This window comes from Tetrapisispora phaffii, chromosome 2 (genome assembly GCF_000236905.1).
Source record: "Tetrapisispora phaffii CBS 4417 chromosome 2, complete genome".
NCBI classification, from domain to species: Eukaryota; Fungi; Ascomycota; class Saccharomycetes; order Saccharomycetales; family Saccharomycetaceae; genus Tetrapisispora; species Tetrapisispora phaffii.
Genome location: NC_016521.1, coordinates 487,165 through 506,949, shown reverse-complemented (window position 1 = coordinate 506,949; position 19,785 = coordinate 487,165). Strand labels below are relative to the sequence as shown.

The window sequence follows — 19,785 nt, the reverse complement described above, 5'->3', positions numbered from 1 at the left end:
TATNTTAAAAATTAGCATCTTATAAATACAAACTAGCAGCAAACACGATATCTCTTTTGATTAATTCTTGTGCTTGTGACATCTTTGAATGCAAACCTGAGTTACCAATGATGATTGCTGCAGTCTTCACTTGTCTACAAATTTCATCTAATCTGGTGATTACTCTGACAACAGTACCTTCTTGCTCAATACTAATCTCCATAATTTCTTTGAAAGATAACCCACGAGCCCATTCGTAGATAACATTGATTAGGCCAAATCTCTTCATCTCTAAGAATTCACTCTCTTCTTTAGTCATAGTAATTTGTTCTTCAGCAAAAATATCTAACATACGACCGTAGATTTCTTCAATCTTCTGTTTACCTTTTATTAGTCTTGGTGTTACAATTGGAGGTGGTTCGTCTCTACTTCTACCTTCATAAATAAATGCAGATAGTAATGAGACAATCTCTTCAGGTTCAAAATCACCTAAGAAATTATCCAAAATTAATTCAGTGATTACTAATTCAAATCCAGTATTGATTTCACATGCAACTCTGCCCTTCAATGTAACATTTTGGTTCTGATCGATGAAACCTGTACGGTGTAATACTTTCAATCTATTTTCATATTCTGGTAATAACGTTAGATTTTGGTTACTCATCAAATGGTATAAGTTCTTAATCTTAGAGTCAATCAAATATTTATCATACTTAGGTTTATAATGACTTGCAAAATTAGCACATTTGATACATTTACAGGTTAATATTTGTTTTGTGATATTAGATTGTTCTAACAATAATTGGTGCACTTTTACGCTACCACTGCTTTGATTGGATGATATCATTAACTTTGTAGATATTCTTAATATTGTCCTAATTTCATTATCAAGTAATTCTAATGCTTCTTTTTCTTCATTAAATATATCAGTAAAAGATATTCTTAAAATGTATTTTGTGACAAGTTCGATCTGAGAAAATGCAATATTTTCTAAGATGTAAGGGGAATATGTAAATCTGCCGATATGTGAAGAATTGAATTCTTTATTACCTTCCAAGTAAGGCAAGTGATTTGCAGATCCATCTGGAGAAGTTTGTGGGTTTGTAAAAGTTAAAACAACTACACCATTATCTTTACTAGTACGGTATAAAAACCCTAGCTTGGCATTGTCATCCCCATCTCTATAGACAATTAACCTACCAACTCTGAAAACCGTATAAGATTTTTCGCTCTTTCCCAATTCTTCAAATAAGTTGGAAGTTACAGTTTTCAAACTGATAGAAAGGTCCAAAAACTTATCAATATCTTCAGCACAAGTATTACAAGAGGATTGTTTAATATCCTGTAATTCGGAGGTTAGCTGTTTAATTTGCTTTTCATGCTCTGGTTGTAAAGTTTGTTTTAAATTTTCACCAAATGAGTATTTAATCATTTCTTCAACCTTAAAAGCTTCGATTCTTAAAAGGTTAAGAATCATATTATAAGTTAACTTGAACTGAGATTGTAACTTAGTTGGAATACCCAAGGTTACTTCTTTAAATACTGATTGGTTAAGTGGTTCTGTGTATGCCATCACAATGACAGTACCGATTTTATCCAAACCTCTTCTACCAGCTCTACCAGCCATTTGTGTGAATTCACCAGGGGTTAAACTTCTTAAACCATTAACATCATGTTTTTGAAGCTCGCTGAATATAACTGTCCTAGTTGGTAAATTTAGACCCATAGCAAATGTTTCAGTGGCGAATAAAACTTTTATTAGCCCTTTGGAAAACAATATTTCAATTAATTCCTTCACGATGGGAAGTAACCCACCGTGATGAACTGCAATACCTCTTTCTAGAAGTGACCTGATTTTCAAAATCTGAGGTAATTCTCTATCCTCCTTCTTTAAACGTGTAATAGATTTTTCAATGAACATATGGATTTGTGATTTCTCTTTATTTGAACAAAAACTCACAGCATCTAACCAATCAGCATATTCCTCACAACGTTTCTTACTAAATACAAAAATGACGGCTGGTAATAAATCTTTACCTCTTAAATAATCAATAATTCCTGACCATGTCTTTTTATTTGGACCACTCCTTTTGAAAAATTGACTCTTATTTGAACCAATCGCGCCAGCTCCCCTCGAACCTCCTCTCATACTTCCTCTGGTCCCTCCTCTAGAAACTCCCCTGGCACCTCCCCTGGCACCTCCTCGTGTAGAATTTTCTTTACTATGCGATAAAGTCTTTTGTACTTTATCAGAAGTAGTGCCTTCAATAAGATTCTTATGTTTCTTAAAATTTGATTCTAAAAATTCTCTTTTTGGATTAATTACAGGTACTAATACATTTTTAGTCCAGATACTAATTTCAAGAGGGACCGGTCTTTTGGGTGTTGATATGACGTAAATATTCTTTTGCTTCGTTCTACCAATCCAATTGGCAAATTCGTATGTATTTGGGACGGTAGCAGATAACAATATAAATTTAACATGCTGTGGAAGCATAATAATGACTTCTTCCCAAACCACACCTCTATCTTGATCATTCACATAATGAACTTCATCGAAAATAACAAATTCTACATCTCTAATCAGATCAGCACCTCTATATAACATTGATCTTAAGATTTCTGTTGTCATAATTAAACAATTAGCATCTGGATTGATTTGAACATCACCTGTTATCAAACCAATTTCAACATCATCAAAAGTTTCCTTAAAATCTCTGAATTTTTGATTTGATAATGCTTTAATTGGCGATGTATATATTGTTTTAGTCATATTTCTCTTTGACATAGCAATTGCATATTCTGCAACAACAGTTTTCCCTGCAGATGTATGTGCAGCAACAAAAACAGAATCACCTTGTTCTAAGTGATAAATAGCTTCTTTTTGAAAAACATCCAACTCAAATGGCCATATTCTTGCTGGGTTAGGTACTAATTCGCTGAAGTTATCTAATCTGTGATTAAGATCTATTACGTGAGCCCATTCCTTCTTCTGAAGTAAGTTATTATTTCTATTCTTGATTCTACCAAAAGCTATGCCCATAGGTAAAATGTCATCAATATCTGTATTGGCCAGTTCAGTTGGTTTTCTGTAAACTTCCAATTCTGTTTTTTCGTTGATTTCATCATCAATTTTTTGTTGCTTCTCCTCTAATTCTTTTCTATTAACAACTTCATTATCAATCATATCAATTTTTTTAAAATTAGTAAAAAGATTTTCCTCAGTGTTGGAGTTATTTTCTGAACAAATAATACCTCTTTGGAAACCTTGAGGAACATCAAATAGACCATCAGCATCTTTATGAAGTAATTTTACACTATTAGACAAGGCTGAGACTTCAGTATCAACTTTCTCCATTTCATCCATAACTAATCCACCGGGTGTAAAAGGCAATTGAGCAGTCGAGCCTCTAACTAAGTTACCATGAGTATTAATAGATCTTTTTAATGAAAGAGAATTGGAGGCATTGGCATTTTCCAGTTCGGCTAAATTAACTTCTTCTTTATAAGAATTAATTTTACCATCAATACCCTTCCTCTTAAATCTGTAAGATGTTCTGTTTAAAACAGAAGGTACATTTAAAAATTGTTTATAATCATAATCAGATTTTTCGTTATTGATATCATCTAAAAAGTTAATATTTGGAACGCTTTGAACTACATCTAATAATCCCCAAGACAATTCATTCGATAAGCCTAAAAATGTGTCCTTTATTTCTTTATTTACAGCTTCATCAGTATTAACATTAGTACTAAATTTTGAGATTTTATCTTCAAAAAGTTCCACATCATCGCCAGTTATGTTGCGTAAGCTACTATAGAGCTCCTCCAAAGAATCAGGATTGAGTTTCATGGTTCTTACTTCCTTGACCGCTTAGGATATATATTAGCAGTAATTAATTCCGTGTTTGAGACTATTGAGAAGATAATTTCGAGGTTTAAAAATACTAGATTACAAGCAATTATTTTTTTATAAAACTTGTAATTGATGATTGATACCTTATAATATTTTCCAAATCTGAAAATTACTAAATCTCATTCGCGGTTAATCGTACTGAACGACCTAGTTATATTTTGAAAGCTCAAAATCATTTTGGTGTCTGTTATGAATAAGCATCTATAATATATAGTTATTGACTATAATAACTGTAACGAGGTGTGAAGTTTAATATTTGATTGACAAGAACGACTCTAAATAGTAAATTGTATAGGAATTCATGTGTTGTTTTTTTTGAATAAAGGTTTATTAATAATAAGCATATATATTTTCTAAAAATGAAAATGAACTAGAGAAGATTAGAAAAAGTGGCCAGCAATTTCCATATATATATCAGAATACGTTATATTTTTGAATTAATTAATTCAATTTAGTTTTTAAGTATTTTTGTTTTTTTATTTTATGATTGTTTCCGTTGGTCATCTTGATGACCACTATGGTTTAAACTACATATGTTCATCTCTAATGTTACAAATATCCTAAAATTGTAGTGGATATATCTATATAATACTTATTGCTATTAATTCTTAGCATGTGCAATTTGTTTGTTACACAGTCATTTGGAAATCGACTTGTTCATTATTACTAATACTTATGATCTTTTCATTTACATCTTTCTTTCTCATGAGATAAGATGTTTCTGGACTTAATACCATTCGAGTCAATAATAAGATCCAACGAAGCTCATTGAAGTATATTTATCAAAAACTAAAATTGGGTTCAACACAAATTAGATTCAAGTGAGCTATTCTTCTTCACTTTCACTACTTTCATCATCACCTGATGATGATGAACCTGAAAGGTAAGCAGTTTGGACGTTACCGTTGCTTAATGGCGAATTCTGCTGACTTAATGGTGATGCACCATCTAGGATGGCAAGTTTGCTTTTAATCTTTTCAATCTGTTTACTTTGCTGTTCTTCACTAAGCGCCTTGGATCTCTTTTTTTTGCTATGTCCACCTAAACCATTTGAAGGTGACATTGGAGAACCAACAGCATTACGAGCAGATCCATTATTTGTAGTATCATATACTCTAAAAAAAGTATTGTACAATGTCAACAGCGTGCTGTTACTCAAAGTATCTAAATCTAACTCAACTTCATCATCTTCACCTAAATCAGGCATTGACTTTTTAATTATATTTACTGCTTTTTCTAATTTCGATGGTGAGAGATCATTAATCTTTTCCGTGATAATCTTTTTCATTTCATAAGTTACGACAGTTTTAAATTTCTTTTTGCCACTTCTACTTCCTGAAGAACCTCTAGATTTATTTCTGCCTCTTTTACCTCTTGGTTTCTTGGTACCACGAGCTAACCTTCTTTCTTTTCTAATTTTATCCAATTCTTGTTTCTTCAGCTGTTGTAGTTCAACCTTCATTCTTGCTAACTGTTCTTCAATGTATTGAATAGCAGGATTTGTTATTGAACTTTCATCAATTTCAGACTCGGATTCTTCAGAATCTTCAACATCTGAGGCTGAATATTCTTCTCTTTCAATTTCTTCATCAGTATCGTAATCCTCGAAAATTGGTCTGTCTACCCATTTAGCATTGAAAATTTCTTCTAATCTATGACCCATCATGTTAACGATAGTACCATCTGGGTTAAAAGCATAACAGTTGTGGAAGACTAATTTAACATCACTTTCGAATTCCTCTAATGACTTATACTCCCAATTGTTCAACTTCTTAGTAACAGTACTTAAATCCATTGGGTCTTTAACGTAATCAAAATATGTAGGAATGTTCATTGCAACAGGATCAACTGGTTCCAAAAATGGATAGTTGAATGACGCATATTTTTTAGATGTTAATTCCTTTACAATACCTTGACAGAATCTCATCGCTTGTTGTAATTTCTTGGATTTTGGTTTCTCATTCTCTACTGGATAAATATCCTTTGACTTAGGAGGGTGTATTTCCCTCTTTGGTCTCCCGTTATGTGTTTGTGCACGTCTAATAATGACTGGAGCATCCTCATCCTGTTTTCTTTTTCTTGTCTGTTTTAAAGGTTCGCTGTCTTTAGAAGGCATATTTAACATATGTTTTTCATAAGCAGCTTGGATATTTCTTGCCATTTGAGCAATCCCAGAAGTAGGACCGTTGAATACAATACAGTTTTGAACCATTAAATTAAAATCTTCAGTGATTTTTTCTGGAGAATCATAAGCATCTACTGTTAATTTTTTCTCGATTGTCATTAAATCCATCGGCCTTTGGATCTTGTTGTAATAATGTGGGATATTTAGAGCAACTGGGTCGACTGGTAATAAAAATGGTTTAGCATCTTTTAATCGTTTGACTGCTTTAATTGACATCAGGGCATGTTTTTGTTGATGCTTTGGAATTGGATTAGCTGGCAAATTATTCATATCAGGTTCGGCTGGAGGAGCTGGCGCTGGTGGAATGTTGGTATAATCAATTGCAGAAGCAGCAGCATCACCATCGTCTATGGCTCCACTTGCTTCCAATGAAGTGGTATTAGATTGATTATCATCCTCATTCTGGTTATCCAATGGTTTTGGAGCTTCTGAGACTGGAGAGGCAGGCAAATTTTTAGAATTTTCCACATCTACATTACTTACTTCACTCTCCAAGACCATGTCGTTTTCAGCTGTATTTGAAGGCGTTGGGGAAGCGACAGACGCAGATACAGCAACGACGATATTACCGTTTTCCATTTTCATTTTCTTGCCCGGCTCGTCTAAATGTGCACTTAAATCAGAATTTGTATTTGTGTCCAATGTTTCCAAGTTATCATTCATTGTAACGCTTGAACTAACATCATTTAATGCAGGTTGTATTTCTTCTGTCATATTCTAGCTCTAATTTGATTATAATAAAAAAAAATTTAACAATAATAATAGTAATAATAATAAAACACTAATACGTTAATGCGAATTTATTTATATGCGTTTATTTTAAATTATCGTACTCTTTTTCTTTTTTATATTTCTGTATATATATAATTTTTCTCAATTATTATTAGATATAATAATGTAAAATATATATATAACCTTTTAAAATAAATTAATATGAAAAGGTTTTTCTCAGAATATATACAATCGAATTATCAATTAATTAATTAATGAATTTAGTAATTAATAAATAACCGCTTGTATGGTTTAATATCAAAAAAAAAATTGAAAAAAAAGGTTCTAGTAATAATTCCTTATTGATGGAATATTTTTCTTTAATATTTTTAAGGGTAATTCAATAAAAAAGTAACGTGACTAAAAATAAAATTAAACTTAAACCAAAAAAAAGTATAAAATAAAATAAAATAAAATACCGAAATTAATTTCTATTGAACTTTAAATTCTTATAAACGCTAATAATAACAAATAATAATAATTCCACCACTTTTATATATATTCTCAATATTTTTGGAATAAATTTAGTTCAAAAATATGAATAAATAATTTGTCGCATCACAAAATTATGAAAGATAAATGACACTTGTCATGGAGAGAATCTTGTAGAAAGAGAAAAAACTAATGAGAACCACTGCACTGTGCGTGCGCCTGCTGTGCCCGCCTTGTCCTCCATTTTGTCGTTGGTGTATTTATGTTTTTTATTATTTTGTTTTTCAGAAATTGCTCGGCGCTTGTTTTTTCCCCCCAATAATTCCCTTTCTCAGATTGTTTTTAAGTTTGTTGTTGTTTTTGTGTGCTGTGTGCTGTGTGCTGTGTGCTGGCAAAACAAACAGAGAACCTACTCCAGAGACTGTAGTACTCATGTACGAAATGGATGAAATTAAAAAAATAAAAATAGAACTGTATGGTGTCTTTCTAGTGACATCTATTTGCTTTCTTTTTTCTTAATATTACATTTTACTTTTTGTTCATGTTTCCGTTAATACTCTCTTCTTTTTTTTAGCATTTACGTTTTTACATTCTTACGTTTTTAATAATTAGCATTATTATCATATGTTGTTGTCTATGCTGCTAATGACCTTTTTATTTCCTGCAGTGATTAACTACGTACACAAATGCTGCGTTGTATATGCATGTTGTTGTTTTTTCCTCCTTTTCATTATTAAGTCTGTGTTATGTATGTCTTTTTTTTGTTTATTTTTGTAATTCTCTTCCAAGACTCGAACCGCCTTCAAACTTTGTTCCGTTTCTAGGCTCGTTCATGAAACTATGCTTTGTTAAAGTGTAGAGATATTCCATGCAACGAATAAAATTAGATTGTTTAAAGCTGATGTTATTTATTTAATTTATTCATTTGTTTATTGCTGGTGTTTGTTTACCGGCTTCTTTTTACCGTTCTGTTTATTTGTCTTTGTCTCGTTGTATTGTTTTTTAACAGTTTTACACTCGTATAATTGAACTGATCTGTGAGCGTTTATGCAGGGTTACCTATGTTCAGTTCAGTGTGTACATATAACAGGTTAACTTATACGTAATTTCATTATTTGGAAGTGTAACCCTGTTTTACAATTTAGTTTGTTATTTTTTGTTTTATTTTAATGCCAGTGTTAAAATGGATGTTTGTTGTTTTTAATTTAAAATTTCACATGCGTGACAATGAAGTTATTTGAGGTTCGATGTTTCTCTCTCTCGCGTGCGCGCCTCTCCCCGGGAAATGAATGCAGTTTTATTTTCATACTCATAATACGTACACTAATAGTTGCTTTTAAGTCTCATGTGTAGGCAATACCTTGTAACAGTCGGCAGTGTAAGATACATTATCTCCATCTCACTCCACCCTAAAATATGCCTGCGTCTTTTTGTACGATACTTTCTCCATTTCTTTGTGATGCGTTGTCTCTATAAAGCAACGAGAATACGTAGTTCAGTATGTTACTTTGCCACTATATTCTAGTGTCTTGCTATTGCACACAAGAACATCGATCAATCAATAAATAATTAAGAATTTTCGAACGTCTATGAAAACACTTTCCCACCATTGTTAAGAACATGTATAAAGAATAGATGGAATTTACTTACCCGGATAGAGGATAGCATCAAGTTTTTGTAAATTATATTGAAACTAATTGTCTCCCTCAAATAATATATATCAGAATTGTAAAAGATTCAATCACATATATGTATATGTATGTATGTACGATATATGGTTGTGCTAACGCCAATTCATACAAATATCGATTTATATTTATAACAACAATCACAGAACGACTTCAAAATGTCATTATACAATAACTTGGTGTTCATTATATTATTGAGCGAAATAGTGGCTTTTACTATCCTATCGTTGCCATTGCCATCAAAGGTTCGTAGACCTTTGACGTTGACAATCATTAAACCGTTCCAAAATCAAAAGGTGCAGACTATAATCAAATGTGTTATTGTATTCATTCTAATATTATTCGTTGATTCGATAAATAAAGTCTACAAAGTTGAATTGGAATTGAAAGCTCATTCCATCACTGGTTCTGTCGTTCAAACCTCCACAAGTACAGATAGAGTAGAAATACATTCAAGAAAATTTTTGGCTCAAAGGAATATGTATTTAACGGGTATTACACTATTTTTATCATTTGCGGTCGTGAGAGCTTTCAATTTAGTTACTGAGTTATTGAAATTAAAAGAAAAATATCAAAAGTCTGAGGATAAAGCTTCATTGGAACATTTAAAGGGTGATGAAAAAGAATTTTTAACTAAGAAAGGAGATGAAAAAGACGTTGAAGAAATTAAGCTATTGATTGAAAAGAAAAACAATGAAATAAAGAGATTGAAAGAAAAAGCTCTTGCTTTACAAGCAGAAATCAAATAATCTAATATAATTATATATATAATTAATCGTCTATATAACTTCATAAGATAAAAATTAATCTCAGGTCTTATTGTATTAGAGTTATGTAATTAAAAAATTAAGATTTACCATTTTTATGTTTTGTTGACTCAAAGTCGTCTAATGATAGAAAACAACAAAACCATTACAAAGCATTAATTTAATGTGACAATGAAAGAACTGTAATATTTAATAGGATATTTCATTTTATTAAAACCTGTTCACATTTCCATGTTTGCTTCACAATTTTTGTTTTGGATCTTTATGCAATGTAACAAAAACCAGAGATGGCATAGTAAGCACTAGCTCAACTCTATAGTCGCGTAAAGATGATTTTACAATAAGTTTTTGAGTCCCGAAGATTACTAAATGTGCAGATATATTTGTATTTTTAACATCTAAAGAGCTGAATATCTAAAGTGTTTTCCAGCCAAATTACCATTCTTAAATCATACTCGTCGAAATAACACCTCATATGATGGCGGCTGTTTCATCATTCTAATGGATTTTAATAAATTAACTGTTTTTCAATTAGACCCGTTATCTGTTAAAGAGATTACCTCATCTAAGTACGCACATGTACACTTTGAGATCATATTTTCACATCATCTGTATTGCAGATTTGATTTTCATTGAGATATAATGCGGAGTAGGTAGGTTGGTACTTTTATCGTTCTCTTACAATTCATAAAAAAGAAAATAAGAAATGCGGAACGAGGTTCCCTTTTTTCTATCAACGTGGGCTCATCCGCATGAGTATAATATACGTACGAAAAGTAATGTTAGTTACGTTATCAAATTCCCTACGCTGGAGTCTCTCATCAATATAGTAAATTAATGAATTGACTTATTTAATTTTAAAAATATAAGAATGTATCTTCTTAATCATTTGAATGAAGTTTTTAATAACCCGTCATTTTCCCTTAAGATATAAGTATGTATGATTCAATTCACTGTCAATGTATTACAAATTAAATAAAATGATAAATAACCCTCAAAGTTTATCTTATTTTTGAAGTTTTATAACTAACTCATTTCTTTAAGAGAGAGTAGTGGGACAGCGACGAAATCTTATATAATTCTTACCAAACTTAAACTTCCTTAATTCACGAGTCGTTATTGATCTATGGAGGTCATTTCGTTTAATATTCTTACTTTAAGTCAAATCGGCTTTAATCTGGATAAGTAATAGTTCCAAATGAGCCAAAACACGCGGGCCAAGATTAAGTTTACAATAATACCACCCTAAGATATACATTATTAAACATCCCAACCGAATTCTTGGTACCAATCTCTTTATGTAGCCTAGTAAAGGAACTACATGACCCTCATAGAAATAAGCTAACGTATATACGTAAATTACTACACTTGTCTTCCTTGATATTATATTTTATGATAGGAATATTGTTGTCATCAATTATACCTAACATTGCATGAAAACAACATTCATTAACCGTGCATATAATAGTGCTTATTAACTGCAACAGTAGATGTAAGCATTATGGTTACAATTGTTTTCTTAAGCAATCATGAGTTTAATTTCCAAAAACGCATCAAGATATCTTTAACCTTGAACATTGAATTAAAAGATGAAGAATTTATGTTTTTCCATGCATAATTAACATCTTGGTAATAAAACTGTTTTGACTTTTTCACAAGATCTAATAAGTATTAACTCAAGCATGTATGATCTTAAACCCATTTCCGATAACTTTTATATTATTGTTATTAATTAAGACTGTACCAAATTTGTTAGCCCAAAAACATGATATAGTACGAAACATCTTTCAAACTCTGTTAACCATCCCGAGTAAATTGGTCCACTACAGGCTTCCTCTTAACTCACATACTATACCACCTTTTACTTATTCGTATTCACTTTTCTCTTACTTTCACAAAGATAGTAAATTTTCTACGAACATAATGTAGAAAAATACAATATCTACTTTGTACCTACTAGTCTCTTCAAGAAAAAGCAAAACACTCAGCAGTATACTAAATGACCAATAAGACTAAGTTAGGTTCATAGTAGTAAGTTAAATATATCTTACATTAGAAACTATAATACAAGCAAAAAAAGTTCAGCTTTAAGAACAATTATTACACTAAAAACTATGTACTAAAGAAACTGTTAACCATATGTTTTTTTTCTGTTGTACTCATTCATTTCGAACCGATTTGTGCATCACAGCCAAAAAAAATCAACAGTAAACAAATTAGTACGATCAGAACTTAATAAACTTAAATTAGAAAAAAACAACATCCATACATAATACATTGACTGAATATTACCAAAAAATACTCTATAAGAGAGAAAGGTAGCAGAAACGCCATTGCTTGCATCGCGATTTTAATATTGTTAAGTAAACATTATAACAACGATAGCCTAGAATTCTTTGATCCGTTAGAAAATAGTGTGGTGAACAATGCGTTCCAAGGTATCGACAGAATACTAGGCTATGAATATATCGTAACATTATAATCCTATTACAATAATTTATCTATAACGCATGTACCGTGGAAGCATATAGTAGTTGTAATAATAATAACATATATTGTCCAGTGCAAGTATCCGAAATAGATTCTTTTTCCGGAAAAACCCACTCAACCAGCCAACTCCACCGGAGATTCCGAATCTAGAGCTAAACAACGTCCCACGGAAATAACAAATTTAGTCAACCAAAAAAAAAAAGACCCAATACCTCACCTATTCATTTATAAATTGGCACTACAATTGTTACTATGGTCAGATCTTCCCTCCTACGATAATAATGCATGTTAAACATGGACTAACTGATTTTCTTCAGTAAAACCGCTTCTAAACGTTCAGCTATGGCTTTTTCGTGCAACAGACTGATCTTAAGATAAAAAATTAAAAAAAACATGAAAGAAGAAATTATCGGAATACAACATCACCGCAGAAAAGAAGCAATGCATCTTTATCTCATTCTTCTACAATTAGTCGGTGCAATATATCATTGGGTCTTATCCCATTTCGGTAAATAGAGGAGACGATGAATTAAAAAAAATACATTTGCTTCCTCCACTGTTTTTTCTGCTAACATGGGAATATTTCTTTTTTTTTAATTGTAATAGTTTATATTATTTTTTTTTTTTCTCGATATATTAGCAATAAGATCAGTATCTTCGGAAATGACAGTCTATATGCCAATATACTCCAGTATATTGTGCGTATGATATTTAGTAAAATATATATTATTTATGCTTTTTCTTCGAAAAATGCATAAATACTACTTCTCTTTATTTTCTTTTTTTGGTTTTTTATACTTTCGTAAATATGCTTGTTTCTCTGCAATTGTAATTCTTTTTAACTTTTTTAATCGTCGCCGCCTCCCAAATCGGTATTATCTACAAATTATCCTACCTACCCACCACCTACCATCTCCCTCATCCCGCCCCCTTCCCCTTCTGAATTGTATAAGATCATGCGAAACTGATTGTTCATAATGAGTTGCAGTACACTGTATACTATTGTAGCAATAATACTGTTCGGTGTCAGTTTTGTAACTAATGCTCCTCTAAACGTAAGATGTATAGACGATGAATACCACATACTACACTACTAACAAATTTAGTCTTTTAATGATTATTCGAAAAGTAAAATGACATACAGTATGTATAATGTGTTCATTATTATAATAGATAATACTACAAATACTAATATATATATAAACCAAAGTAATATTGTCATATCAATGTCATTTAATGTACGGTATTGCAAGAAACTTATATATTGTATAACCTTTTTATTAAATATTGTCATTTTCATATTTTGAAGTTGATATCTGAACATCTAGGCTTCGCTTACTTAAAAATAACAAAAATCAACAAGCATTTTTATTATTATAAAGAAACATATAAGATATCTATTATTTAATCGATAGTTTTATATTTTCTTAAATATATATTTGTGTTATTCCTAAAAAAATAACAACTTATACTCTCAACCTAAACACAAATACCAATATATTCCATTATAAACTATATTCTTCTAATCGAAGGTTTTTACTTTTAAAATATTTCGAATTATTCAAATTTCAAACATCGCTAATAAGATAAATTTGATAACAAATCAACACTGGTTGTTTTTACACATATAAGCATTAATAACGGCATAATATTTTTGAAAACTATAACGATATGAACTCACAATTTGAAATTTCGCAGGACGTCATTCCTCACAATATCAATATTGATAAGATAAGGAGAGATTCTATAATACACTCTGCTGGCGTCGGTGGTGTTTCGTGGGGCACAAGACGTATAAGTACATGGCTTAGAAATGAATCGGTTTTCCATGCTACATTAAATGAAGCCGTTCTAAAAAATAATCAACACAAATCCATCTCACTTAATAAACGTAACAGCTTGATTGATATTAATGGCAATAGGGTTAGTTTGCATGACTACAATGATACAAATTTAGAATTTGAAAAACAGTTTTGTAAAGATTATTCATGTTGTGGATTATCATTGCCAAATTTACATGATTTATTATCGCATTACAAAGAAAATCATATAAATTTAGATGATGAAGCTTACTACAACAAAAATTCTCAAAATCAAAAATATTCATCTCATGATCAGAGTCTATCTTTTAACCAAATCCCATTAAATTATTATGATCATACAAATGTCATTGATTCAATATCTACAAATGAAATATTTTTAGATATGGATACAAAGAATGGCGAAGGCCCTCATTCAATTGCTCCTCTAACACCCGATTCTTTAAAAACCGATAATACACAATTAAATGGTTCAAACGATACTATCCAATTTAACAATCCATTTGCCAAAAAAATGGAATTTAATTCAGAAGGCGAACAAGTTGCTTTAGGTGATATAGATACTAAATGCCATGATAATGAGAATGAAGAAGGGGAATATGGGGAAGAGTTAGAAGAAGAAGATGATGATGATGAAGATGACTTTGAGCAAGAAAATATCGCTTCTCCCGTCGATAAAATAAATGATGACCCATCACTAAATTTGAACAGTTCAATTAATCTTCCAGATCTCAATCACAACTTAAATGAGCTTCATATCAACACATACAACCTTCACGCCTCTAATAATTTCTTAGACGATCCAGCAAGATATTTGCATGCTACTGATTCTCAAAAGGACACTCCATTTAAATGCCCCGTTATCGGTTGTAACAAATGCTATAAGAATCAAAATGGTTTGAAATACCACAAGATTCATGGTCACAAGCACCAAAAACTACAAAATAATCCGGATGGAACTATTACAGTCCTAGATCCAATAACCAATCAACCATTATATCATAACTCGGATTTCGAAAAAGATAAACCATACCATTGTGAAGTTTGTGGCAAGAGATATAAGAACCTAAACGGTTTGAAATATCATAGAGGTCACACCACACATTAGACAGCATATCGGATAGTCTTACATATTTGACTCGATTATCAACTACTACCTACACTTGAGATAAAGTTCATGTATCACCAATTTATTACTCGCATTTTTCACTTCATTTCATCTCATTTTTATTTTTAAGAATTTCCATCCATTTTCTCGTTTTTATTTCCAATTTATATTTTGATAATATTTATTTAATACAGGTTTATTTGAAGAATTACAATATATATCATCGAAAGATTATAATTATATAACTATGCGCTTACACTAATATTGTTACATTTGGGTAATTGTTTGAAAAGCATCTTATACGAATCTTGTAAAGCAGAATATTATTTATTTTTTGATTGTTTATTCTTTTTTCAATATTACAATAAATAACATTGAATTTGAAAATGAAAACTTTACAAGTTTCAACTTAATTAATCTTTTAATAAGTAATATTTATAATATAACAATTATCTTTTTCATTAACATATTTATTAACTCATAAGGATTCTTTTCTTTTAAGGATATATAACTTGCTAAATATTCGACGCTAAAGTAAATAATCCGCAGAGGAAACTTGTATCAAGTTTTGAATATTATATAATGCCTACGGAACCGCCTTCAAAGAAAGTTAAGCTTGATTTAAGTGATCCTGACGAGCCTCTTACAAGGAGGGATGTAATTGCTTTTCAAAAGGAAGCTCTTTATAGGTGTATGAACCAATATAAACAGCAATTAGGATGTTTGAGAGAACAATACGATTTAGCCAAATTGGAAAACTCAAATATATCTACCCGTTTAGCTGAGAGCCTTTCTATTTTATCTACAATAGCCCTTTCATTAAAGGACAATTGCGATTCTGTCTCAGAGAAGGAACTTTTTGATAAACTTTTCAGCAATGATATTTTAGGAATTTTTGAATCAAGCGATGCTTTATCGAAACTTTTTATAAAATATTATGGTACTGCCAAAAATTCCGATCAAGCTACTATAGATATTAAGCTAGAGATTAAAAATTTAAACAAAATTAAAAATGAACTGCTAGTGAAAAATGAAAATTTAACTAAAGAGATTAATGCTGTGAAAAAGTATTACCAAAATGAAATTAGAAAATACGATAGAGAAGATTCATTAACTGTTAAAAGGGTTTTCCAAAAAGAGGTTGACGAATCTGAAAATTCTATTAAGGAAACTACTTCTGATAACAATGTTGAACAAAATGAGACTCCTCTGAAAGATCAGACTTTAACGAAAACTGAAAAAGATTTAGAAGGGGCATCAAATGAGAAACTTATTAATGAAATCAAAATAGAAAATTATGATCAAGAAATTTTATCTTTAAAGAAAGTTATAGAAAATTTAGAAAATACTAAAAAGCAAAACGAACAGGAGTTGGTTACTTTAAGAATCCAATTGTCACAAAAAAATCAAGGAACTAACCAACTTCAGGATGAGAATTTAATCCAAAGATTAGATAAATTAACTTCTGAGAACATAAAGCTATCTAAAATTAATGATGAATTTTTAAAGAAATTTCAATCTTTGAATGAGAGTATGGAAATATATAATGGCACATTAACAAAAGAATTTGAATCTGCTCAAGATACTCTGAAAAAACATAATGCATCGTTGGAAAAAGATTTAGTTAGAATTAGATCGGCTCGTGATGATTTATTAAGTAAAAACATGATCTTAGAAGCCCAAACATCTAAATCCGCGATGATAACTAATTTGGAAAGCACCTTGTCAATTTTGAAAACACAGTGGGATAAAATAGAAATAAGAAATTCCAACTCTACTGGTTTACCACAAGATGCTTTACTAAATGAATTACAAGATTTAGAAACTGCATTCAAGGAGATATCCAATACGATAAACATTAAATATACAGAATATTTGAATACTGAAAATGTAATCTCAAAGTTAACTGTAGAAAAGACTAAAGCTGATCAAAAATATTTTGCAGTAATGAGGTCAAAAGATTCTATACTAATTGAAAATAAAAACTTATCAAAAAGTTTGCAAAAAAGCTATGAATTGATTTCACAATTGAAAGAAGCCGATAAACTTTATCAACAAAAAATTGAAAATTTAAATAAACAGTTAGAATTATCACAAAACAATGAAAAATCTTTATTGAATAATATGAAGGATGAAGTAATGAAGCAAAATAATCTTTCTTCCGAGATTTCTCAACAAAAGAAGATTAATCTAAATCTACAAGAAGAAAATTCTAAGCATATATCTTTATATACCACACTTCAAGGTGAATTAGATGCCGAGGTAACCGCCAAAAATAATTTGGCTTCCAAGATCAAACATTTAGAAGATCAAAACTTAAAGCTCCAGAAATCTCTACTATCAAATGGTAGTGGTGATTCTTCCGGTTTAGCAGAAGAACTGGATAACTTTCGTTCGCTAGTGTATTGTACTCTATGTTCTAAAAATTGGAAAAGTACTGCAATTAAAACCTGTGGCCACGTCTTTTGTGATGATTGTTGTAAGGAACGTTTATCCTCAAGAATGAGGAAGTGTCCAACTTGTAATAAAGCGTTTAGTTCGAATGATTTATTATCAATTCATCTATAGCATGGTTTTCACCATTCCGCACCTTGCATTATTATGGTATGCTATTATGTCAATATAATAACACTTTGACAGATATATTCCATAAACCTGTATTATTATATAGAAACCTTTAAATATTAATAACCCATTTAATATATATTTGAGTTTACCTTTCGTGAACCTTAATTAAACATTGTCTTTTTTCACATTGTCATGTTTTTCTACTCGGTCATCTGAATTATTCAAAATGTTACTTTTCCATATTTAAAAGTCAGCTCATCGGAAACTTTTGTGCAATTTAAAGATAATATATATAAATATCTTAAAATGATCAGAAGCTATTTATGTTTATTTAAGAAAAGTAAATTAACGCATACAAAGCAATAAGAAGTAGTACATCTTTAATAGATATGGAAACAAAAAAAAAAGTGGTGATTCCGAGACCTAAACCTCTTACCTCAGAAAATGATCCATTGCATATAATTAAAACAAGAATGGTAACACATAATAGACCGGCAACAATAGCGGGACCCATGGTAAGATATTCTAAGTTACCATTTCGTCAAATCTGTCGTGACTATAACGCCGATATCGTATATTCACCAATGATATTAGCTCGTGAGTTTGTGAGGAATGAACATGCTAGGCAGGCTGATTTTTCAAGGAATTCTTCAGACACACCATTAATTGTTCAAGTTGGTGTCAACAATGTTACCGATTTGCTTAAATTTTGTGAAATGGTGGCTCCTTATTGTGACGGTATAGGTATAAATTGTGGCTGTCCTATTAAAGAGCAAATAAGAGAAGGTATTGGTTGCGCTTTGATTTATAATCCTGATTTGCTCTCATCAATGGTGAGAACTGTCAAAGAAAAATATAAGGACACATTAAGGTTGGAAACCAAAATCAGAATCCACGATGACTTAGATACGACGGTAGAGCTATGTCGGAGAGTCTGTGATGCTGGTGCTGATTGGATCACTATTCATGGAAGAACAAGAAGAACAAGATCATCTCAACCGGTCAATTTGGATGCAATCAAATATATAATATCGAAGATTAAAGATAAGAATATACCGGTCGTGGCAAATGGAGACTGTTTCCAGTTAAGCGACGTTACCAGAATTGCTGATTATACGGGCGCAAATGCTGTAATGGCTGTAAGGGGATTATTAGAAAACCCAGCCTTGTTTAGTGGGTATGGAAGATGCCCATGGGGGTGCATTGAACGATTTTGGTATAGAACCATCGAATATACCTGTTTACCATTCCAACTGACCCAACACCATCTGTTTTGCATGTTAGAAAATATGCAACTATCAAAGTCATTACTTAAAGAATTAATGTCTACGAAAAGTTTACCTGAAATGTTGGATTGGTTTGAGGATAATTTTGAGTTGAAGAGATATGGTGAAAAAGGATTCGGAGAACGTGTCGAAATACCATACATTAAGATAGAATGATGTCAACACCGCCGCATTGCATAGATATTTTAACCATAATAAATAACTCATTAAAAACCATATAATATCCAAGTATATTAATAAAAATACATGTTATATGATAATATTAGCAGAATTTTAATAAAACAACAATTGATTGAACTTCTATAGCAGTACCATGACTCGTAATACTTAGATTATGATATAATTAATCGATGAGAGTTAAATTGAGATGCCCTTCTTCATAATATTAGGATACCGGGTAATGATCATTTTCCAATTGACTTTCAAGTAAAATTTTTTTTCCAAAATAAACATATATAAACAGGTTATAAATTAAAGAAAAGATTTCAAACAACCTGTAATATCATTATGATGTTAGTTATGTAAAATTTAAATGAAGAAGAGTTATTTTTCGGATTCAAAGTCCATTGAATTACTAAATGAACTTAGTTTCACTGAAGTGTTAAATTCATTGCAGGAATTGTGTGATTGCTATGAACTGTAAAGAAATATACATGATAATTGTATTTGATGGATTATGGGTGCATATAACATTATGATATAATCGTTATCTTTATTTCTTATCATGTAGTGATCATAATGTATATTAGATCGCACTTTCACTACTGTTATTAAT

The 19,785-nt window shown here is 30.8% G+C and overlaps 6 protein-coding genes across 6 annotated transcripts; 4 read left to right on the top strand and 2 right to left on the bottom strand.

Annotated features, from left to right (window-relative positions):
• Positions 1 to 19: 19 nt before the first annotated feature.
• SKI2 (SKI complex RNA helicase subunit SKI2) lies at positions 20 to 3,832 on the bottom strand (the record flags this gene model as incomplete). Its single annotated transcript, XM_003684275.1, has 1 exon — positions 20 to 3,832. One exon carries the CDS (start codon positions 3,830 to 3,832, stop codon positions 20 to 22), a length of 3,813 nt encoding a protein of 1,270 aa, XP_003684323.1.
• An 889-nt stretch (positions 3,833 to 4,721) lies between these two features.
• BDF1 (chromatin-binding protein BDF1) lies at positions 4,722 to 6,794 on the bottom strand (the record flags this gene model as incomplete). Its single annotated transcript, XM_003684274.1, has 1 exon — positions 4,722 to 6,794. The coding sequence occupies one exon, from the start codon at positions 6,792 to 6,794 to the stop codon at positions 4,722 to 4,724; it is 2,073 nt and encodes a 690-aa protein (XP_003684322.1).
• A 2,335-nt stretch (positions 6,795 to 9,129) lies between these two features.
• Positions 9,130 to 9,720, top strand: YET3 (Yet3p; the record flags this gene model as incomplete). The annotated part of the gene is made up of 1 exon (XM_003684273.1): positions 9,130 to 9,720. One exon carries the CDS (start codon positions 9,130 to 9,132, stop codon positions 9,718 to 9,720), a length of 591 nt encoding a protein of 196 aa, XP_003684321.1.
• A 4,179-nt stretch (positions 9,721 to 13,899) lies between these two features.
• On the top strand, positions 13,900 to 15,156 carry TPHA0B02140 (uncharacterized protein; the record flags this gene model as incomplete). Its single annotated transcript, XM_003684272.1, has 1 exon — positions 13,900 to 15,156. The coding sequence occupies one exon, from the start codon at positions 13,900 to 13,902 to the stop codon at positions 15,154 to 15,156; it is 1,257 nt and encodes a 418-aa protein (XP_003684320.1).
• Positions 15,157 to 15,738: 582 nt separating this feature from the next.
• On the top strand, positions 15,739 to 17,724 carry BRE1 (E3 ubiquitin-protein ligase BRE1; the record flags this gene model as incomplete). The annotated part of the gene is made up of 1 exon (XM_003684271.1): positions 15,739 to 17,724. One exon carries the CDS (start codon positions 15,739 to 15,741, stop codon positions 17,722 to 17,724), a length of 1,986 nt encoding a protein of 661 aa, XP_003684319.1.
• A 389-nt stretch (positions 17,725 to 18,113) lies between these two features.
• On the top strand, positions 18,114 to 19,166 carry DUS4 (tRNA dihydrouridine synthase; the record flags this gene model as incomplete). Its single annotated transcript, XM_003684270.1, has 1 exon — positions 18,114 to 19,166. One exon carries the CDS (start codon positions 18,114 to 18,116, stop codon positions 19,164 to 19,166), a length of 1,053 nt encoding a protein of 350 aa, XP_003684318.1.
• Positions 19,167 to 19,785: the final 619 nt, after the last annotated feature.